At 38.7% G+C, this 24,784-nt stretch overlaps 1 protein-coding gene across 1 annotated transcript in view; it reads left to right on the forward strand.

Annotated features, from left to right (window-relative positions):
• The window catches only part of LOC149289167 (uncharacterized), a 97,798-nt gene that overhangs the window by 68,655 nt on the left and 4,359 nt on the right, over nt 1–24,784 (forward strand). Inside the window, exons 12-18 of the mRNA XM_089491045.1 lie at nt 2,384–2,531; nt 4,252–4,485; nt 8,071–8,258; nt 17,437–17,684; nt 19,657–19,779; nt 23,319–23,483; nt 24,496–24,568. Coding sequence (XP_089347171.1) covers nt 2,384–2,531; nt 4,252–4,485; nt 8,071–8,258; nt 17,437–17,684; nt 19,657–19,779; nt 23,319–23,483; nt 24,496–24,568 — 1,179 coding nt within the window. The remainder of the gene's footprint in view (nt 1–2,383; nt 2,532–4,251; nt 4,486–8,070; nt 8,259–17,436; nt 17,685–19,656; nt 19,780–23,318; nt 23,484–24,495; nt 24,569–24,784) is intronic.

A 24,784-nucleotide genomic window follows, 5' to 3' on the forward strand; every position in this document is an offset into this window, starting at 1 on the left:
TTGAGGGGCAGGTTGGTAAATAAATGGAAAATGCATTTTCTCAATCGGTTTTTATTAAATATGAAAAATATTTACATGTGAATTAATATTTGCTAATAAAACTTTAGTGTAGTCTTATATTTAGGCTTTTTTTTTTTCTTTACCTTTTAAAATATAGCTTTTATTATGTCATAGTGAAATAAGAAGGCGATTAGAGAAATGCCAATGTTAATGTCAAATTTAAGCTTTTTATTTTGCTGTTTGTTTTTAACACCCAGTTCATTATTTTAAATAAGCTAAACATTTGTATATTGGTTTTTTATCAGATCGAAAAAATAATCGGCCCAACTAATAGATTATGAAAATATTTGTTAGTTGCATCCCTAATTCCATGGCTCTTAGAACAAGTGAATGAATTGACATGATCTATGGGATGTGCTGCCTGTGCAGTAAATAAAGCTGGTAAAGATTTGTTGTGCCTTATGGTGCTGGTATGCTGGGGGAAAAAAAACCTTTCTGTTCTTTGCACTGATAGACTTTATGAATTTACAGTGTCCGGGAGAAGACGTGCCAGCAGCAGCTTTACTAACGTAAATGAGCACAATGCGTTTGTCACTAACCTGGAGATCTCTGCTGCATTAACACTATAACCAATTTAGTAAAACAATGCATCATTTGCATAATCTGTGCCTGTTAGATACCCGTTTGTCTTAAATATCAGTGACCGTGAAGAGTAATCAAGACTACAGCTTCTAAGTCTTCTTAAATAGGTTGATTTGTTAGAACAAAGTAGTATACATGGATAAAGATGGAGGAGAAAGAGACATTGCCCTCTAAACATGAGTTTTATACCCCTTTACATAAGTTCTTACTTTATGTGGGCAATATGTGAATTTTAGGAATCTTATTAGACCGTTCATATGATATATTGGCATTCCAAAGAAGACCCTCTAACAGTTGTGTCCCTTGATTGAAAACACATGTTCCTAGCACTCAGGTTCCTTTCAGGCCTAAAGTACCGTATTTGCTCGATTTATAAGACAAGGTTTTTTGAGAGCAAATGCTCTGAAAATACCCCTCGTCTTATAATCGGGGTTGTCTTATTATCAGACCTCAAATAGTTCTGACTATGAGACTAAGATCCAGATCCCTCCCCAAACCCCCCCCCCACCCCCAACTTACCAGTGCTTCTGAGTCCCCGGTGTGTAGCCGGGCAGCGTGTAGATGTTTATGCGATTCATGTAGACAACTTCTGCTGCAGCAGGAAGGAGGTGTGGCTAGCAGCGGGGGTTGTCTGCGTCCATCGAGCAGACCTTCCCCGGCTGTCAGAGATCAGAGTTCCCCTCACCGGGGAATTCTCTCTGACAGCCGGGGAAGGTCTGCGTACCTCCTTCCGGCTGCAGGGTTTTTTGTTGGGGGGGGTGTTAAATGGGGGGCATAAGGCATTTCTGTAGGCAGAGTGCTCTATGAATATAGAGCATATAGGGGTATAAGGCATTTCTGGAGGCAGAGTGGCACATATGGGTTCAAAAGGCATATCATGTGGCAAAGTGGCATATAGAAGGTTAAAAGGCATATCATGGGGTACAGTGGCGTATAGGGGGTTTAAGGCATTTATGGGGCAGATGTGCATAACTGGGGGGGCAGGTTGGAAAATAAAAGGAATTAAAAACAAAATATTTTTCTCAATCATAGCTTTCATAAAAAAAAAAATTAGCTTACATAGTTTACATGAATTAACATTTACTCGTAAAACTTTTTTCCTATAGGGTCGTCTTATATTCAGGCTAATTCTTTTTTCCTAAATTAATATTCAGATTTTGGGGGGTCGTCTTATAATCAAGCAGATACGGTATGTGTATGTATTGGAAAGAATCAAAACATGAAAACATTTTCTTACACTGTGCGATGGTGCTTAATAACCTGCATGTTAAATAATTTCTGACAAGGCATATATAGAATATTTGATTCTATAATACAATGTAATATATAATGTAATGTGTGCCCTGACCTACTGGGACTGTCCCAGAACTTCAGAGATTTTGCGGTTTTTGTGCACGTTCGTTTTTCCGTATGGCTGGCTGTCTGTAGAAATCATAGTAGTAAACTAAGCCTGTTGTGGCAAAATGTTGTGACCGTTCAATAAACAGAGTTGATATATTAAGAGTTTATGAATGAACTGTTCCATATTTGTTTTCCTTCCTTTTTTATGAAGGCAACTTTCAGTGCAGAAGTGCACTTCTAATATTAAGTGCGTGTCTGCATTGCTTTATGCCTTTTATTTTATTACTCTGCTTGTTTCATTATGCACACTTCTTTTAGCGCGTGTATCTTTTTTTGGGGGGAGGGGAGGTTGTAGCAAATCTTTTGACACTTCCGTAAGAAAAGTATTTATTTTACACAGCCTGCTGCGACATCACAAGCTGGTAATTCTGCAGATGCCCCAAGTGAATCTCTATTGCTTGCTGATACTGATACAACACAAAAAGGAAATTCAGATGCAAAAGGTGATACGTCTGGGAACAAAGCACTCAATGATGGTAAAATGAAAGGTATGTGTTCAGTGTTCAAGTGGCATTAGGACATAAGAATGCGATGTGATGAACTTTAGCTTAATAAAGTAAACCTACAACCCATTGGAATATTTTTGTGACGTGAAAGCAAGCTTGTTTTCCGTGATGATCGCTGTATCCTTGGCTGTCAGAATCTTCTCTCATTATTGTAAGCTTGCGAGCAGGGCTCTCTCCACCTAATGTATCGGTTTGTCTTAGTCTGTCAATTCTCGTCTCGTCACACCCCTTGAACACATGTATTGTGTTAAGCGATGCATAGATTGTTAGCGCTATGTAGATAAAGATAATAATAAATACCCTTTAAAACCCACCTTAAATGTGTTCCATGGGGAGTGGGATCTAAAATATTCTTCCCCATTTTAATCTCGTGTCTGTTACAAGAGATATAGTTAGAACTTCAAGGCATGCAACTGCCCCAGGCTGTCTCTGATTTTACCTTCCTTGCGAATGCACGCACATACTGTGTATCCAATTATACAAGATTGGACAGAAATAGGTGGAAATCAAACTAGATGCATCTATCAACTCCTTTGCAGCACATCTAAACCTAAGACATTTTGGTGTACAAATTAAAAATCCCAGGTTTACTCTGTCAAAGGCAAATGAAGAAAAAACAAACAGCTTGACATCTAAAAGACATAAGAAAGATGCATTACTATTTTTAGAGGGACACATCTGCTGAGATTTGTAAAAAAAAAAAAAAAAAAATATATATATATATATATATAATATATATCCTCAGCAGAATAGGAAAGATGCTTCTTGCATCCACTGCCAGTGGGCCATGACTTCTATTTCTGCAGGATGCTTTCTTACCTTTCTAAAAAAAAAAAAAAAAAAAAAACCTTTCCTCTGCCATTTGGTCTCAGGAAATAAAGCAAATCCATTTTATAATGAAAATATCTATACAAATGGCTCCTGAGGCCTGAGTTCCCAGAACTATTGATTATAACGTCACCTGCTGTGTCCAAATATTTATTCCAAAAATTCTGTGTGGTTTTTTTTCCCGTTTGTTTTCCAAGTAACGTGTTGGTTTGAATAGCAACTGAAATACTAAAGAATATTGCAAGTTTTAGTATTTGATCTTGGGCAACTTATATACAGAGGTGGCTTGTCAAAGGATAGTTTTAAATGAGTTCCACCTGTGTAATAAGAATTTTTTTATTTTTTTGCATGTCTGCAAATAAGTAACTTCATGGCTTCTGGGTTTCTTAAACACTATATGAGGCTAGCCATCTACTTTGGTATACAACAACTGTAAATTAGGTCCACAAACATTTTAAAAAAAAAAAACAAAAAAAAACATTGCGTAAAATTTTTGCTTCATTTTTAATTTTTCTATTTAAAGATTAACAGTTTTCTTCGGTAAAGAGCGTTCAGTATTCCCTACTGACTTTGAGAGTATTTTTTCCTATGAATGGAATTTGGAGGCAGAGAAGTGGGTTCGCTGTATATCTGCATGTGCTTAAATTTGTGGTGTGGGTAAAAAAATTGCCATACAATATGGACTGTTAATGGGGTGAACCGTGCCAAGTTTCTCCTGGAAGAAGAGAATTGGAGAGGTACAGGCACAGAATGACCACTGGGCACAATGTACAAATTCCTTGTCCCCATTGGCAAATCTCCTAAAATATACAATGTTTTGATGTCACCACACAAATAAACTGTTTTAAATGCTGTGGTGTTTTTCTGTTTTCAGCCTCCTTTGCGCCAATAAGTTTTGCAATCAAGGTGAAAGAAACAGACCTTCTACCCTTGGAGAAAAACAGAGTTAAATTAGATGATGATAGTGAGGAGGAAGAGGGGGGTGGCAAGGAAGGACCGCAAAACAAGTCCAGCGGCTCTTCTAACAGCCAGGCCCTCCACACAGCTGCTACCGTAACTGAAGATAGAAAACCTCAATTAACTCCAGAGGAGCTTGAAGCCAAACAAGGTACACACCGTGACCCATGCTTTGAGTAGATACTTGGACTGCATTGTACATCGTGCGTTAGATCTGAATGTTGCAAATTAAACTTTACAGGTCTCGCTGCAGAATTTTTGATACACGTGAGTTCCTGCTTTATGGGTCAGATTAAGTTTTGGAAGGCCTTTTCATAACCAAATTGCATTCAGTCTTGTTTCTGAAGTTATCTGTTTAATGTTGCCCGTAGACAGATTTTATGTCCTCTGGCCGAAATCACTAAGATTAGAGGTTAAGCTGATGCTTTGGTAATATTTTCACATAAACGAGGGAGTCTGTGTATTGTTTATGGTCACTGAGGGCATGTTTGTTTGATCACCACTAAATTGTGTGACTTTTATTAACAAAACCTAATCATATTTTCGTACCCACAGTAGTCCTCCATGGTTTTATTCTGAGATTCTTTTCTATGTTAATAAAATAATGTGTTGGGTTTTTTTTCTTTTCCACTCTATTTTAAATTGTTTTTTTGTTTTTTTTGCGCTATGTAGCCTTTTGGAGCTTTTTCTATTTATTTATAATAATTAAAAAAAAAAAGCCCTTACAACAGTCGGAAAGCAGAGAGAGAATGACTTAATGTATACTTTATGGGGTTTTTTGTTATTACCGTATTTGCTCGATTATAAGACGAGGTTTTTTTCAGAGCAAATGCTCTGAAAAATACCCCTCGTCTTCTAATCGGGGTCGTCTTCTAATCAGACCTCAAATAGAGTCTGATTAGGAGACTAAGATCCAGATCCCCCGCACCGCTGCAGGGGACCTGGATCCTCCTGTCTCACCCCCCCCCCCCCCCCCATCATACACACTTACCGGTGCTTCCTGCTGTATTGCCGGGGCAGCGGGTTGACGTCTACGCGATCCGCGTAGACAACGTCCGCTGCAGCCGGAAGGAGGTGTGGCTAGCAGCGGGGGTTGTCTGCGTCCGTCGCGTAGACCTTCCCCGACTGTCAGAGATCTCTGATCTCTGACAGCCGGGGAAAGTATACGCGACGGACGCATACAAACCCCCGCTGCCAACTCCACCTCCTTCCGGCTGCAGCAGAAGGCGACGTCAACCCGCTGCCCCGGCTGGAAGCACCGGTAAGAGAGGGGAGAGAGGGGAGAGAGAGGAGGGGGGGGGGGGGAGAGTGTGTGTGTGTTAGTTAAATGGGGGCATAGGGCATTTCTGGAGTGGCGTTAAGGGGGCATTTAATAGAGCACTCTGCCTCCTGAAATGCCTTATACCTCCCTATATGCCACTCTGCCCCATAATATGCCTTTTAACCCCCTAAATGCCAGAGTGGCATATAGGGGTATAAGGCATTTCTGGAGGCAGAGTGCTCTATACAATGCCTTTTAACTCCCTTAATGCCACTCTGCCTCCTGAAATGCCTTACACCTCCCTATATGCCACTCTGCCCCATAATATGCATTTTAACCCCCTAAATGCCAGAATGGGATATAGGGGTATAAGGCATTTCTGGAGGCAGAGTGGCATATAGGGGGTCAAAAGGCATACCATGGGGCACAGTGGCATATAGAGGGTTAAAAGGCATATCATGGGCCACAGTGCCATATTGGTGTGGCAAGCCTGGGGGCAGATGTGCGTAACTGGGGGACAGGCTGGAAAATACAAGAAATAAAAACAAAAAAAATATTTTTCTCAATCATAGCTTTTATTAAAAAAAATAGTTTACATGAATTAACATTTACTGGTAAAACTTTTTTCCTTTAGGGTCGTCTTATATTCAGGCTTTTTCTTTTTTCCTAAGTTAATATTCAGATTTTGGGGGGTCTTATAATCAGGGTCGTCTTATAATCGAGCAAATACGGTAATTTTCCCTCTGACTGTGACTTACAACAGAGATGCGAAACCTTTTGTCCTGAATATGTACTAATGCAAGAGTCTTGGAGAACAATTTTACTGTAAGCTAGAGTTACTTTGATTACCTTTTAATGGGGTTTTCTTTTCTTCACAAGTGTTAAGCTGCAAAACACCCCATTGTAGCATAAAAATGTGATCTTTGGGAAGCTGGTACACTGGTATGTTACTGTAGAAAGTGTATGTATAAGGAAAAGTGAGTAAGTATTTTCTAGATCAAATGAAGCGATTAGATTAGTAATTTTATTCATGTAAATTTTCTGTTTTTGCTATGTTTTTAATCTTGTTTTCATTTTCTGTATATCTGCGAAACTGCTGTAGCCCCTTCTGTCAATATAAGCCACACGAACCCTGTTAATGTGCACAGTCATCCAGAGCAAAGTTTCCAGTGTATGTCCTCTTTATAAACTGAACCCACAGGATACCCCTGTTTTTAATTAGAATGTATATATGTGTGTGTGTATGTGTATATATAATATAATTACTCAGAACAGGTAAAAACCCGGCAAACCTGTCAAATATACAGTTTTATTTTAGTATTTTGTGATTGGCTAGATCAATATAATGTGGCACTAAGCTTTTCACTTGCCTTTGCTGGCCGAATCACGCGACTGCTCAATTGCAGAAATGGCAGTATTTGAATTAACGTGTTGCATGTCAAGACTTGTCTTCCCAAGTGTCTTGGAAGGTTGATTTATATGCAAATACTGCTTTTTCTCCCCAAAACACAAAATACATGTTTTTAATTTTCTTCACGTAGCTTTGAAAATTGCCTGACCAGTAGGACTAATCATATTAAATTGACTCGTACGTATACATGTTTTGAATAGAGCCACAGTGCAAATTAAAAAAAAAAAAAAAAAAAATCTGCTGTGCTCTGGGCTAAATTGGCAAATGTGTATCAAAATATTTACAGAAGTAGTGTTAGCTAAACTAAAAGATGAGTGTGCTAGTATTACCTTTTGCCTCAGCACAGTTATCCGCGTATTGTGACATGCTAGGCTGTGGTCAGTAGTACAATAGGAAAAAGCCGTGTCTCTGAATTGTAGTAATACACAAATATTTAGATGGATATTTTACGTACCTTGTGATGCTGCAACCCTCAATTTACAGAGTAGCTAACAGACTCCACTGCTCTGAATAGAGTAAAGACGACACTGACTTTTGTTTCCGTTATTTCTTCTACGTTTGCTCATGGCCAATGCTAAGCAATAATTACGTGAACAAGTAGAATAGCCTGTTTGACTGAATATGCCACTTGGCATTTTCTTCAGAATGTCATCTTTGTTTCGAGTCTCGTCTTATGCTTTCAACAACCAGATTGGTTGTTCCATAATCATGGGATAAAGTAAAACTAAAAGACGCTGTAAATATGCTCATTTTACATTGCAGCCATATTTCTTATAAAGGAATTCACAAAAGCTTGGGATGAGCATAACACTTTGTCCTAAGGCATAAGAACGTAAATATCCATTCTATAAGAGCAGGCTGGATGGACTATTTGGTTCTTTTCTGCTTTCACAACATAAGTTTTTGTAATCTGTTATGCGTATAATGCCATAAAATATCTGTTAGGTGATGCATTTTTCATTGATCCTCACTTTCAAGCTAAGCACAAGAAGCTGGTCCAAAAATAAGTCTGATCGAGGCAGGTTGAAGAAAGGGCATGCATTTATTTGTTCGTTTTCTTACAGCAAAGCAAAAGCTAGAAGATAGGCTATCTGCGGCAGCCAGGGAGAAGCTGGCACAAGCCGCCAAAGAATCAAAAGAAAAGCAACTGCAGGCAGAACGCAAAAGGAAAGCGGCACTCTTCCTGCAGACATTGAAGAACCCATTGGACATAGAACTAGGAAGAACAGATGAGAATGCCCTCAGCCCAGAGGTTAGTCATGTGCGTTGGTAGCATGCAGCAATGCCAAAGAAAAAAATAAAGATCATACATTCATATATAGTGTCCAAGAAAGTTTTGTAGAAGGAATGGACATCTTCATTTCTCTTTCCAGTAATGTTGCATGAAGTACACTCTGCTAATATAACAGTATTCCCCTCATTAGACTCACAGTTGTAGTAAAATACATGTACTTGCCTGTTTCTTCAAAAGAAAATTTACATTAAAATATTGCTCTAGTATGGGACCTTTCAAGATATAGTTCAGTGTGTCTAGCTTGATTAACCTATTGTAGCTTTCGTGAGAAATCATAATAAGAGTATGTGAAGCCTTAACACTTTTACCACCGGTGGACTGGGGTGTGAAATGCAGTCTTCAATGTGTGACAGTACTCCATAATGCAGTTTACAAATCTTCCAATTACAGATCTTTAGCTGATATTTCAGTTGTATTTGACTGCATATGTTTCAGCTGTTTTAGATAAGTGTATTTCAGATCAATAAATTTGACTTGAATGGATAATTTTCTTTAGATTTTTTGGAAATACTGTTGTAGATCCTTCCATACAATTCTTAAATCACCTGAGATGTTACACCCCTGCCTCTGTTAGCTTCAGATATTGGTCTTAATTGTGCTGAAGATGTGCGTTATTATGTGCTGATAGTAGAAAGGTCATCTTTAGATCCATAGATGAGTATCGCAATTCAGAAAAATCACAGTTCAGTGCACAGCGGGCTCTGATAACTCTGTCAGATCTTTATTGGTATTGTGAGCTATGAAAAATAGTTTGGATCAGTTACGCGAGGTTAAACTATTTATGTGAAATGGATGATGTGGAAAAGAGAAACCTCTTTGAAGGTAGATATAGAATAATCTTCATACCCTCCTCCGGAATATGATCCAGCAGAGTTTCCTTTATTGCTTTTTCTTTTTGTGTGTGCTTTTGCTCTGAGTGTAAAATTAGACGCTGCTTTTATATGTTACATTAGAGGTCAGAGTGTGACACAAATTTAAAATAATTACTGATGGTTTTTACTGCTTGTTTGGTCTCAGAAATAAGCTTGTGGACTAATGTAATAATTTAGCGTTACCATTTAGTATGTAGAGATCTTATGATATAGTTTTCCAGGCCATTAATCTACAGCACGTAGGAGACTCGTTATTCACATTAACTAGATATTCTAGTGCAGGTAATTAACAAAGGTCAATCTCACCGGCAGAGCCGGCCTTAGGTGTTCTGGCGCCCTGTGCGGTCTACTCCTCTGGCGCCCCCCCCATCCCAAAAAATGAAAGGAATAAAAACTTGTAACAAAACCCCAATCACTATATACTACGCCAAACATTGATGTGGTGTAGGCCCACCACTTCATTGTCTGGCTTAGTAGTAGGGATGCACCGAAACGAATTCTGGACTGAAACCGAAAGTGCAACATTTACCTGGCCAAAACCGAATATGACCCCGCCCACCATAAAAAAATCTAACGCTTTTATTTAAAGTAAGTAACACACCAAAATAGGACAAAACAATTAAATAACAATATTATATATATAATATATATATGATTAACAGCAATCACATTCCTATTATGCCCAAGCATACCCAGATTCCAGGATGTACTCGCAGACTTGGCATGATAGGAGTATGATTGCCCTATCTACCCCCTCCTAACTATCTACCCTTTCCCTCTTTGAAGTTCACTTACCTTTCAGGAGTCCTGCGGTGGGGGTGCAAGGCCTCTGCCTCCCAGCTCTGCCACTGTATGGAACAGTATAGAATGATGGGAGTTATGATGTACTTTTAGAGCATAATTAGATCATGAAAAAGACATTGGAAATGGTACAGCATAACACCCATCACTCTCGCACACTTACCAATCCACACACGCATACCAATCCACATACCAATCCACTCTCACTGAATGCTTTCCTACCTTTCCTCTTTTCTCCTTACAGCTCCTTTTCCTTCTCTTCGCTCCTCTTCTTCAGTTCTTCTGTCTTCTTCCGGGTCAGAGGGCACGGACAGCGGTGGGCGCGGCTTCAGTGTTGTGCGCCAGGATCTGACGACAAACCCCGGCGCACAGCAGCTGTTGCCGCGCGGATCACAAGGGAGCGGTATCGGAGGTCTTTAACAGACTTCCGGCTCCCTTGAGTGATTTTAAGCCGGGTTCAAGCGGCTCCTCCAGCGGTGGGCATTACTGTCAGTATCTGGAGGGGTGCCGGGTGCCCCCCTGATGAGCGGCACCCGGTGCAGACCGCCCCCCCCCCCCCGTGCTAGGTACGCTGCTGGTGGCAGCGGTACGCTAGGGTGGCGTCGGACCGCGGCGGCGGCGCCCCCTGGAGTGTGGCGCCCTGTGCGGTCGCACAGGTCGTACACCCCAAAGGCCGGCCCTGCTCACTGGGGCTTAGAAATACCTCTGTGGAGTTAGCAGGAGCAGGTCCAGTTTTTGCAGCTGACGTTCATGTATTCTTAATTACCTTGTTGTATACTGGAGAACAGGTGGAAAAAGTGTGCTTTTACAGCCCCCCGTTAAAGACAACTTGTGTCCAATAGGAGGTCACTGTACATTTTTATGGGGCCCACCCATAGAGATCACTATCGGACAGTATTAAATGTAGGCTCCTGGAGTTGAATTTATGGAGCTGTGGCTACCTGATGCTGGGAATTGCTGAGCCCTGGTTCTAATATTAAATGTAATAAAGAAATACAAGCACATAAGAGAAATCTATGCAGCAATACCCACAGAACAAAAAATTTAACAAAAGTTTAATGAAAACATCAAGTAGATGTGATTGCTCTTTTGGTGGCTGCTTTGAGGCAGCATCTGTGTGTTTCAGCTTAGATGCTGGTGTTATACTGCTGTATATGTGAAAGTAGTCATCTTTCATTTGCTTCTGACCTTTTCTTGCTGCTTTCATTTAAACTGCGGAAAACATTTGCCTTTAAAATGTTTCTTGCCGAATACCCAGATGTTTTACTATTAATTTATGGGTGATAGAACTGTCAACTAGAGTAGCTATTGAATGGCCTCCGTTGCTGAAGATGTAGAAGCAACACATAACAAAGGCCTTTCTGTTTAAAACGGCCTGCGTTGATTATTTGAAAATGTCAAGCATATGCTGTAAATAGATTAAAAATACACACGGATACGATAATTTGCATTTATGCTCATTCCATTTAATTAATCTCTGCTAATAAAATCAGAAATGTTATTAGCGCCGATCAAAGGTGCAGCTCAATGCCTCTAGAAGCAATACTTTGAAGGAAGATTATGACACATTTTAATTGAATGTGATTCAAAATAATAACCATTAAATTCATCTTTTTGCAACAAAGTGAATTGAGACTTGATGTGCAGTGATGCCAAGGTGCCAATGTAAGAAGTCATGTAATTTTGGTATCATAAATTTGCAGAGTTTATTTTGGAATAGAAATCAAGGGCACACCACATGTGCTTTGCTTGTTAAGCTACAAGTTTTATTATGCACAGAAAATCAGATGCATTTTTAAATCACGGTATTTAAATTTGTCTAGGGCTACAGTGGTCCTGCTCCCTTCCCCTTCTGATTTTGCACCTTACCCTGTCCAGCAGTATGTCTCCCTCTATGAAGTCCAGCTTCATAGAGGGAGAAGAACTGGGGCGATGTGACTGCACACACGCGGTACTAGTGCACAGGTGCTTGTATGGCCAGAGAGTGAGATTTGATGTGTTTGAGTCAAAAGCTGTCCCGAAATATTCGCCAGGAGCATTGTGAATTCTAATTGTGAGATTGCTTCTGTAACACTTTTCAAATTGCACAGAAACAGGGGCAGTGACGCTAACAGTTTGTGTTGCCACAATTTTCATTATCAATTAGTTGAATTGGTGTGACAATACGACTAAGATCCAGATCCCAGCAGCGAACAGAGGACCTGGATCCTTCTCTCTGGCTTCTGTGTGCCAGGCAGCAGCAGCAGAGGCTGTGCACGCACATCGAGCAGACGTCAACAGGCTGCCCCCAACTAGACACCAAAGAGTCTGGGGGTGCATGGGGGGGGGGGCATATCTGAGGGGCAGAGTGGCAAGCCTGGGGTCAGATTTGCATAACATGGGGGCAGGTTGCCAAATAAAAGGAAATTAAAGCAAAGTATTAAATATGAAAAGGTAGTTTACACGTGAATTAATATTTACAAGTAAATATTTTTAGGTATTAAAACCTAGTTTGAGAAGTATTGTCTTTGGGTTCTGGTACCTTTTTAAAATATAGCTTTTATTATGTCATAGCAATAAGAAGGCTATTAGAGAAATTACACACATTAATGTAAATGTAAAGCTTTTTTCCTGCAGTTTATTTTTAACACCCAGTTTGTTCATTAAATTATTTTAAATTGAGTAAAAATGTGCATATTGGTTTTTATCTGATTAATCGAAAAAGTAATCGGCAAACTGATTGTTGGTTGCAGCCGTACTCCGGACTTTCTTTAGTTACACACGTGGTTTAACCACGTTAGTATGATAGTAAAATGAAAGTCTATTTAACCTATCACCGAACGCCTTATGAAGAACAAAATTCCAAGTGGTAGGATGACACCATCCTCCTGCAATTTTGCATCACAATGTTAAACTGTGGCAATGCTGTGAAAGAACCCATGGAATAGTTGAATATGGAATATGAGTAGATTCTAAAAAACATGTCCTATTGAGACTGAAAGGGACATTATGTCCAAAAGAACTTTAAGGTGCTGTACCAAATAAAAAAAAAAAATATTAATTGTGCTCTGTAGTAAGTTGCGCAAATAAGAGTTTACTGACTTTCCTCTGAGGATTTAATGATGATATTAAAACATGTCTTTTCAATGCGTGCTTTTCTGTCTCATGACACGAAAAGTGAGGCAACGGTTTACAGGCTAATTATTTCTTGAATGGATTTGAACGTTCAGTAAAACTAGGAATTTTGATTGTAATGCTTTTAATGTGTGGCATTAACATAGAACCATTTATCGCATGTGAACCCACACACTTGACCCATTGTTGATAGCTACTTTCCCCAAGCAAATTTTGCCTATGTAAATTGTTTCAAATTGTTTTGTTTTTTTAAAGTGTCAAGGTACGGTGGGCTGAAGTGACGCGTGAATAGCTGCTGACAGCAGCCCGTTTTATGCAGTCTAAAGAGGAGCAGAGCCCTTCCTATTAGAGAGAAAAATACAGTTGATCCACGTCAGGTTTTATTTGGACAGAACATTTGCTATAAACTCTTGTAACAGATTTGTTATAAGGACCTACGTTTCTGTAGCTGTGCTGCTTTGAGCGGTACATGTCATGTTAGTAGGAGTTGAGATGGTGCATACATACATATCACATCCTAATTGTTTTCCGTTCGGGGAAAGGGTAGCTGCAGTAATAGAACATGACTGGCGCTGTCCATGCAGCGTTTTATTTAGCAATTAGATTGTCAGGCGTGTCTTATTGCATCTCACTGTGCCAAATGTTTGTGGAATCAATCTGTATCCTGAGTAGCAAGAAGGAATAGTTTGTTGCTAGAGTCGCTGTCAAGAAAGTATAAAGAAATGGAAAGTCTTACAAATCACAACCTAATGTGGCCAACTGGAAGTGTATAAGCATTTTGTTATAAGGATTGTTGCTGATAAACATGATCTGTTAAATTTTAATCAACAAGTTACAGCTAAGAGTATTTTTCTACACACACACACACACACACACACTCTATCTGGGGAAAGCAAGCATTGTTGTTAAGTGAAGCTGATCAGTAAAGCAGAAATGTTTCTACATCGCAAACTTTTGTGATGCCTTTCCTGCATTGACAACTAAAGCCTTTGACAGTACCCCCTACTTCTGTTAAGGTTTATGGGGCAGTATTGCAGGTATCATTTAAGCAATGTTTAAGGTTTACTCATCCCTGTCCAACCACTCAGCAATGGGTGCTTTTCTCAGGAACACCGCTCCTTAGATTTATAGCAAGCTGCATGTACGTTCACAGCCAGTACTTTCTCTACAACCCAGAACTGAAAATGTTTTTCACAAAGTATGGATCAATACATGCAATATTTGGCAACTATATGTTTAAAGATAATCCATACAATAATTGGTACATTATCCAAATGAAAAACGAATAAATTAAATTATTGGTAAATCAGTGTATGCATATACATTGCTAAATTGATTAATGCAATAAATGGAGAAACATCAATTCAGTGTTCATTAAATAAAGTTGATAAATGCATTAGTACATTAAGCATGGATGAATCTACCTGAAATGGAGCTCACTGTTTCTGCCACTTCTGTTCTGTGTATCTTTGGTGTTTGCATACGTTGCGTGAGGTTGCTTGACCCCATGCAGTGTACATCCATCAAACAGTCTGCACTTTCTCTCCATCTCCCTGGTGCCACTAACCCTAGGCTCACCCCTGAGACGCAGTCACAATAACACCATAAGCTGATATCCACACGCTAACACCAAATACACACCCACTCATGCTAACACTATATGCAATCTATCACCATACAGTAACACACATGCCAACAGCATACATTTAACACCATACACACTCATGCTAATGTCATACAGTAACACACCATTTGCAAAGATACCGTATACTAACACTATAGATATATCAAACATACACACACACACTAACACTGGATCTGGCACTACAATACAATAGACACGCTGACACTACAATATACACACATACACTACTGCCCCTCGGCTCACGGAGACCTGCCGGGATGCTGCCTTTCTTCAACCTCTGGGTCACGTAATGGATGTTACACGGCCTGCCAGGCTCCTCGTGGCCCCCACTTCACTGTAGCCAAGCAGGGGTGCTTGGATTCCCAATCTGGCCCACACTCTCCCTTGTCTTGCAAACCCCTGATTGGCAGTCATTTCGAGCCCTGGCTATCTGGTTCCAGGGGTTGTAAAAATATTGTTACGTAGCTGGACCGGTACACTGCAAAGTGCGAACATTCACAAAGTTGCGTTAAATGGAAGTGGTCATTCATTCTTTAGATATGGTAGGCTTACTTTTGTTCATTTCCCATGGTATTTGACGGTCATCTTTGGGTAAACCTAAGAGATGCTGTCAAGCTTTCTTTTCTCCTACTCCCTAATTACTATGGCTCCTTGGAAGAAAGCCTAGAGGTTGAATGTGACGCTGTAAAAGTCCTCGGCAGCATGGATGCTTTGTGCTGTTTGTGTTTTGTGTACAACTGGATTATCAATTAGATTGGCAAGGAAAAAGCTTTTTGAACAAAGACACAGTGCCCTTTCTTTATACTTAGCAGTTAACATGATTTATTGTATTTTTGGTTTCTTTATTCTCTATTATTTTACTAGGGACCATTCATTTAATTTCTTTTATATTCTCTTGATCACTCTGTCATATATTGCGAATTTACTAATTTTGTTGACCCTGACTTTAAATGGGTTTTCTCTGCTTTTTTATATGAAAGTGTTTATCTTCTGTAATGAAGCAGATTATTTCTAGATGCAGTCTTCCAAAACCATAAATCCTAGGGGATGTAATTACAATACAAATATGAATTACACTTAACATGTCATGATTGTTCCACCAACAAATTGCCTATTAAATATTAATGCTTTAAATAACAATAGAAGCTAAAGTAAAGTTATATTTGTTTTATACTGAAATGTGTATGTTTAATAAGATAAAATTTGATTTTACAGTAGGTGTTTATTATTAAACACCAGGCTTTCAATTATTGAATTTTAATTTTTTTTACTGATTATTTCACAATATACTTTACATGGCGCTTCATAACTCTTTAGAAAGACTACATTGGGCATGTTGATTTAAAATTTTTGAATTTATACGAAATGTTGGCCTGGGCTTCCTTTGATATTTAAATATTAGAATTATATTAGGGGAGATGAACCATCACAATGTCTGAATCCTTATATGCCTCCTAGGCATTGTGCAAGGCAATTAGGAACTCCTTCATCACTCCTCTAAAACAGGCAGTGCTTTATTCATTGCTCGTTCTCCCTTTACAGAGCTTAAAAAGTTATGTATCGGAAGTAAAGGCAACGTCAAGTCTTTCCTCTGACATATGAATGTGTGTATATTATACATTTGTTTCAATATTTAAAAAAATCTATTTAGGCCCAATGCCCTGTTCCGTGGTCCTAAAGTCACACATTAATTACGCAACATTCTGATAAATTGTAACACAAGGATTTTCTGAAATGTTCACATGCCTCTACAATGTAGTCTCTTAAAATATAGCCGCATTTAGCCTTGGCCCTTCAGTTTACGTAAATAGTGGATGAAAAGTTGGCCAGCATTTTTCTGAGACAAATTAATTTTAATCCACTGTTCTTAGACAGACATTGCTTGTAAATAGTAGCCTAGTGTTGGCAAACATAAGTGCTGTCTTAAAACGGATTAGGCTGTAAAATGTCTGTAAAAATGTATTAAAAATGATCACTTACAACTGTTTTTAATTGGATGCCTTTGAAATTCCCTGGTTTCAACAACGTAGAGTGTTACATCATGTAACTTTTCAAACATTTCATATCTTGTAGTTTTAATGTAATATACTTCCGCTGAAAAATGGGATCGGTGTTTTGTGTAACCTGTTTTAAAATGTGTTTTCTTGGTGTCCGAGTCTGATAGTGTTCACAAAAGATCTATATAACCGTTTCTGTCCGGTCCTGTTTATTTTGTTTTTCCTCTGTTTCCATTCCTTTTAACTTTTACATGCTGTCTGTCAGCGGCCTCTCTGCTAGTCGCTGATTTACTCCCTTGCTCTGCCACGGAACGGCAGCATGTTAATATTGCATAGTTTATCCTGATATTACTACGTTATCCTTGAGTACTGAACGACGTTAATTATATGAATTATACTCTGGACAGATGTATTGCGCAGGTTGTGAGCTTTGCATTGCAAAACACACTGAAGCAGTTTAGTCCATTTATTTTATATATATAAAGTTCTAGCTACCCTCTGTGAAAACGAATATTTTAAACATCACCTGGTATGTTTGCTATGCGGACCAGGCTTTACTTGTGAAGTTATTGGCAGTCTTCATTGATTAATTTGAGCTTCTATGAGATGCCTGCAGGCCAGAATAAGCTACCGATGTATGCACACATATTAAGACTATTATTGTGACGGTCTTCCCTTGAATAAAATAAACTCTTGTATACTTTAAGGTTGTGAGCAGTATGGAATGTGACCTACCAGAAGACACCATCATCCCAATGACAGAGTATCCTGTCGTTCAAAGGTCCCCAATCAGACACTATCCAAGAGAAGAAAGAGAGAAAAAGAAGAAGAAACGTAAAAAGCGATCCAGGTCAAGGTCGCGTTCGCCTAAATATGATTCCAAGTCAAAGTCGCGATCCCATACGAAGGTGAAGCATTCTCTTCCTACTGCTTATAGAACAGTCAGGCGTTCCAGGTAAGCCAAAAGCAAAAAGTACATTTTACATAAATAATGAATTTGTGGTTTATTGTGGCCGTTTGTATTTGTTTAAAAACAAATTCCTTTAGATTTCTTAGATGTTAGGCCTCTGCTTGTTTTAGCCAGAATATTGTAATTAACCCTCCTTTACTACCACTATTTTGTGCCCTAAAACCTAGTTTTTTTAAAAAAAATGTTGCCTTATGTTTGCTCAACCTTGATTCACATTTTTCATTTATAGTGCACCAGCACAACTTGTTAATAGATAGAAAGTGCTTTCTTTTGCTACCACTCTTGGAAATCTAAGCTTTTTTTAATTTGAATAATATATATTTTTTTTTTGAAAAACCATATGGTTTTCCGGTTAGAACTGTGATTAAACGTAGCAAAGTATGAATAACCGAGTGAAGCATTTTTTTTGTAATGCCATTTCTTTGTAGGACAGATCATTGAACTTGCATTAAGGTTTTTGACTATCGCTCTTTGAGCTTGGTCGTTTCATGTTCTACTTTTTATTTTGCGCTTTGATTAATGGCTATCCTCGTCTGCAGCTCTAGGTTTCCTGCATCTCTCTCTCAATGGTCGCCATTATAATTTTTTTTAATTAATCTATTTTAAATGCAAGTTAAAGCGTGGTAGTGTTGTGTTCATTGAATTACATGTTTTCAGGCAAGGATGTGGTGAATTCTTGGTCTATCTGTAGCTGTTGAGAACTGTAGTTGTACAACCCTTCTCTATGTAGACAGATTCTCTATTTTATGTCTTTGTACTGAGACATAACTTAAAAACACGCTTATGGAAAATATCCTTCTGCGTCACTACATGACGTTCTGTCAGTGCAGGAATTCTGTCATTGTTGCATTACATGGCTTTGCTTAGCAGATGGCACACTCTAAACTGGCTTGGTTGTATCACAGTGTGTTAAGATCGTCTAGGATTGTGCCAATAATGTTTAAAGTGTTCAAGGAGTTACAATATTTGGGAAGAATAAAGGTCTTGTTGTAGTACTTTTGTGTGAATCGTCTGTTTCTGTGTTCCACACACCATTTGTTTAGGTGTTTTGGTTTCTGTTGCATGAATCACTTGACATGTCTGTTGTGGTATCTTGTTTATTAAATCTTTATAAAGTTGTTTGTACAGTTCTTCTACAAATATTTTATTTCAATTTGTTTTACATATTTTTGTGTTTGGTGGCATGTGTTGCATGATGGGGGACAGTTTTAAAAAGTGGTTTTTATTACCATAGAAAGCAGCCCACCTTTCAGACTTTCCCCTGAAAAACTTTCTTTCCATAAACTGTAATTGTCCTAATGTGTCGGGTTCAGTCTGGTGGTGATATGAATGCCTTATTTTTCATTTGCTGAGCAAGTTACATTTGTATCACTCATGGCAGGTAACGTTTAAATGTCTACAACATGGGGTACATTCCAAAACTCCACTATTTCTTGTCTTTTAAAAACATACTTTTTTTTTTTTTATACTGTTTATACTATTATCGGACCTAGGTGTGATATTTTGAAATCTTTAATCACAGAATCCATGTAATAACATTTTAGTTCAACAGTGCTCAAATGAGCTTATTCATGTTATAATTTCTCAAATGATGAAATGTAGTGGCTGTCTGTAGAATCAAGTAATGAGTTTCTGCTGTGTGGCGCAAACACTCTGTATAAAAAAACAAAACAAAAAAAACAAACTTTCTTATAGGGACTGCAGAATCCGCAGCTATTTATAATGAATTGAAACTTGCTTGATTCTTCGTGTTGCCCATGTTCCAAGCAGCAATCCTTGGTAACTGATTATAATGTACAGCAGAAGCTGATGCAACTCCCATCCAGCACACCACCATTACTGCACTATGAACTTAAGAAAAATGTGCGGTTGTCTTGTTCCTACTGTAGTGTTACAAACCTTTTTTTAAAGAAAAAAATATATTCTTTATATTGTGTCTCCTTTCCATGTTTTTCAGATCAAGGTCACCCAAAAAGCCATCTCATGCTTCTGAGAGGAGGAGAGAAGAAGAGCGAGAATATTCAGGCGGCTACCATGTTGGGTACAGTCCTGGAAACGTCCGGAGGCGCGCACGGTCACGGTATGTATGCCTGTACGCAAAACTGTTTTACTCTTATTGCTCAAGTCCCATATGCAGTAAAGGGAAATGGTTAAAGTTGTCCTGAGCAAAGTAGGTTCAAGAAGTTGCACATTGGTACTAGGGAGAAACAATCCTCCTCTAATGGCTGCAACACTGTAGTTTATCGGACCAGCAGAATATTGCATACATTCATACTAATTCATCTTCACTTCGTGCTGATGGATCACATAATGGTGGCAAGTTGCAGTCTATGTACTGTACATGGAGAGATAAAGGCGCATCATTATTGCTCATTCGTTGCAATCTGATAACATCACTTTGTAATTTCAGTTTCACTGTGAAGCCATATGTCTCTACTATGTGTGTTGTAGCTGTTTTCCGAACGCTAATAAAAATGTTTACCAGATTGGCTTGGCTGTTTCCTCCAAAAATAATGTTTCTGTTATTATGAAACACTGTGGGAGGACGTATCACAGAGCTTTCTACATTATTGGTATATTTCCTTGACAAAAAAACGTAATCGGTTTCTGCTTATGAACCGTGTATATTTTCAATTAAAATATTATTTTGTTCCCTGGCTAACTATCCAGGCATGCAAAATCATTATTGCGGCATATTTTGAGATTTATACTGCTGCCTTTTTGGCGTTATCACCAAGCATCAGCCGCAGATGTGTTAATGAATATTGTCTCCAGACCTGGTGATCTTGCTGTGCTTTGTAGCACTTTTCCACAGCTGCTGAGCCAGAGAAGATCAGACTCATACGGTTTTCTGAAAGAGAGGATTTGTTGGGGGGGGGGGGGGGGCTACAGTCTTTGTTTCTTTTTCCCCCGGCCCTTGAGTGTGGTCCAGAAGCATATTGCTTCTCCTTGCCTTACTTCTGCTGTGCTAGTGGGAAAAGAATAGCTTGAGTGAACAGTGCACAGGTAGACACCACACGATCAGTCAAGTAACATGTCAAGTCTTTTTAATCAATAGAAGTTGTGCAGTCAAAAAGTACTCTGTACGCTAAACCATAGGAGAGACTGCGTGTATTTGTTATAGTTGTTAATGAAGAATGTTCCAAATATTATTATCCATAGACCTCTTCCTACCTAGACTGTGGCTTTTCTCATGTTTGGGCATAATTATGCTTATATGGCTAGTGGTTTGTTTTTTTCTAATTCTGACTCTTGGAGCCAGGTGGTACATATCCATTAGTCCAACTTGGTGAAAAAGAATGTTTTCAACCTGCTTTTCTTGTCCCCGGGCACCAGCAAGATAATTTATCAGCATTAAGCTGGTGAGTGTTGCTGTCCGCCTCTCCTCCACTGATTAGCACATACATTCTCGGTATCTTCTTGATGTAGGGGAAATCTTGTTTTGTAGATCTATTTGGCTGGGAAATACTATACCACTGCATGTAGTATATCATATCTCCAATTAAAACATTGGGTAAAATAACATAATTTGGATTTGTAGTCCACCTTCACACACTGTTTTTATCTCCCCAAAGACAGTTTAGTTGTGGACTTTTTTTTCACATGCAGTTTTTGTAAGTGATTTTTCTTAATGTATATAAGCAGCGGCTATATATTTTCAAAATCTTTATTTTGCCAGTCTCAAAAGGATCAGTGTGTAATACTGGGATTCATTGGAGTTTCGAAGCTGTATTGGTGTCACAGATCAAACCAATATATATTTGTAATAACCCTTTGTGCTTCGTTTTATTGGACGGACAGGATTGAGTAGTCATGCCATGTCCTTGTTATACAGTTTTGCTTATTTGTAGAAAGGAGATTTTTATATTCCTTCAAATATGAAATTATGCGTAAACCCTGTTGCTCTGGCTACCAGTTCTGCTTCTTATGAGACAATCAACACACAGTACCTCCACGCCATGTTAACTACTGCATCACCAAATGTCCTAACCTTCCTGTATGAAGAAGGTAAATGAATTTGCCTTGTCGGCTTAGGAGTGTTCCAAGCTGTGAATTACCTGAGAATCCCTAAAGGCGAAGGTGTGTTGTAACCAGTGTGTGAGGATCACTGCTTTCCGTGCTGTCAAACGGTTGCCCCCGGGTTGCGGACTGTGAAAGTTAGGGTCAATAGTTTCTTTAATGTATGTAGGAAGCATGTATCACGGCTACTGTTACGGTTACATTTATGCCAGTAACATACCGGATCTTGATTCTTGTTATATCAGGAAAAGTAGTGGTGCATCTTTTCTTTGTCTTGGTTACTAATTTGATGGGAGAGTTCAAAAAAGGCAAAATTGATTTTAAGATGTGACTGCCTTTTTTTAGAATGGTACATGGATATGTTATTTTTATTTACTTTTGGGATAACACACCTTCTTTTCATGTGTTTAATTCTGTGTATTCTTGCTGGCCCTCTGCATTCTTTGCCGCATTGATTCACAGTGTGCAAGTGGCCCTTTTGACAAACTGACTTCCCCCTTTCTCTCCTGAGCTCCATCTTCAAATCCGTAGGAAATGCCTGCATCTCCAGCGAGAACATCTCGCTTTGCATCGTAAAGCGTGAAGTGCGTAATTCCAGTGTAGACCTTACGGTCTTGGTGAAATGGTTTCTTTTCTTGTTTTTTTGTGCACCTCCTATTCAGTAAAAGTGCATCTGTCGCCTTCATTTCATACCAGAGTAGGAGTATTATTATTATTTGTTTTATATAGCGCCATCAAATTCTGTAGCGCTGTACAATGGATGGACAGGACACAACAAGTAGTATGTAATGTAACAATTTGACTTACAGAAACAGGTTAGGAGGGCCCTGCTCAAATGAGCTTACAGTCTAGTATGGCACCCTCTTTTTGTTATTTACTGACAGATGTGCCTTTATTTTTTATAGTGTGTAATCTGAGTATTTAATATGATCAAAAAAGAGGTTTTGTTTTTCTGCACACAGAAAATTCTGAATGTAAGATGACTTTTAATATATTTTTCTCAAACACACTAAATGAAATCTCCCGTGTGAGCCACATCTTCCAGAGTTAAACAGCTACTGACTAGACTAGCCAGCAGTGCACTATTAAACACACAGTTTGAGAAGCTTTTAGGAGCAAGTTAGCAGCTTAGTGCTCTCTGCATCCAGTTTATAACCTAATGGCTCTTTCGGTTTTATATCAGCCATAAAAAAAAGTAGCGTGTGTTCTAAGGACCAGTGCACCTTTTAACATTCTCGGAGTATTCATGAAGCGTGATATAATTTATACCTAAACAGAGCAATTGCTAGCCCAGTGGGCCATCCATTTTGAAATAAGTATGATTGTGTTCTTGCATATTTGCAACTTTTTCTAATGGTGTATGTTGTATAAATTCCCACAGCTACTTTATATCAATCTGAAAATGTATACTATTTACACACTGTAGATGCAGTTTGTGGATGTCAGTGTAATATTTCATGTCGGACACTTTTTTTTTATGATTATTACTTGTCGTGTTGTGGTGTTTCCTCTGCAATTGGTATAGTCCTGTATAGACGTGGATGCTGTTACAATTGGGCATTTTTTTCAATTAACACTGCATTGTTATGTCTTCTGCAGCAGCCCTCATGAAAATAGGAAAAAGAGACACTCCAGGTCGCAGACAAAATCAAAACCCAGGTCTCGTTCCAGCTCACCAGCCAAACAGGGTGCAAACGGGAGCTCTGTGCATTCGTCAAGTACCTCTCCAGTGGAGAGCAGAGGCTCCAGCCAAGAACGCTACAGGTAACCTGAATGCTACAGCGAGTACTGGGCAAATACTCTTTCCGCTTGCTAGCTTCATTTTTTAACCCTGATTTCATGAGAAAACAAAATACTTCAGTGCTAAGTGTGAGTCTGTACATAAAGGCAAAAGCTAATCAAAACATTGTTCTGTGTATCCTTTTTCAGTTCATGTGTGTTTTGAATGGGGTCTTTTTCTTGCAGCAAGTTCACAATACTAGTCTGTCCACAAAACTTGAGTATGCATGTTTTAAAGAAGCTTTTCATCAATGAAAGCCATGCTCCCTCCAGAAAATTCTCAGTGATCCCTTTACAACTTTTAAGAGCTTTCCTCCCTTAACATAGGATATAGCAAATTATATCACTAGAACTTTAGCTAGTGTATGCACATTGTAGAATACCTTGAGTTAATATAACAAATGAGAGCTCTTGAAAAGATCAGCACAGCTCCATGGGCTGCAAATCCTACCAGGCGTGCATGGAAACCTATAGGTACTGTTGATAAATGATGGTTTATTCTATTATCTTGAAAACCGTGCAGCCGCCTTTTTTTTGTTTTTCTCTAGTGATTCTGCAGATGCATATTTTCATCCTCTTTATTTGGAAAAGCGGTCCCAGAACACGAAGTAACTGAATGTTTACAGTAGTTTACTATGACAGGTGTTATTTCCATCCCAATTTCAGATGATATGGCAAAAACAAATTATTCTGCAAAATATTCTTTAACATACCTTGCACTTATGTCGCTAAGCTGATTTCCTGCATTGCGGTAGCCTCGATTGTTTGTGAATTAAGTCCTAAAAACAGATGAAGGCAACATTATTTTCTAGCTCCAGATCTATCATCACAGAAGATGCAGTTCATCTAGAGCCAAAGAAACCTTTTAGATTTGGTATTTACATTAAAAATGAACAAATTGCTGCTTTTTATGACTGAGACTCTTAAGTAGCAAACATACACATTTGTTCTGTGCCTACAATTGGGTTTGTAGTTATTAACATAATCTTTTTTACAGGGGAAGCTCTCAGGGCAAAGATGGCCATATTGCGTCAGAAATTGTCTCTTCGGTACAGACTAAGATAACTCAGGTAAAATTGCATTCCGTAAGAAAATGCTGTGTGATCTCTGCTAATCATCCTTGCAAGTGTGGTTCTCTACAGATGGCTTTTTAGAAGAAAATTGTTATGTCTGCTTGATTTGAAATGAACACACTGCACATTATGGTGAAACTTTAATAGGGAAACTGTGTCTCAAAATCATATCCTTGACCATTTACATGTAAGCATGTGTTGCACACAGACTAA

This window comes from Sceloporus occidentalis, unplaced genomic scaffold (assembly GCF_023333645.1).
Source record: "Sceloporus occidentalis isolate IW3139 unplaced genomic scaffold, rSceOcc1.0.p SCAF_48, whole genome shotgun sequence".
NCBI classification, from domain to species: domain Eukaryota; kingdom Metazoa; phylum Chordata; class Lepidosauria; order Squamata; family Phrynosomatidae; genus Sceloporus; species Sceloporus occidentalis.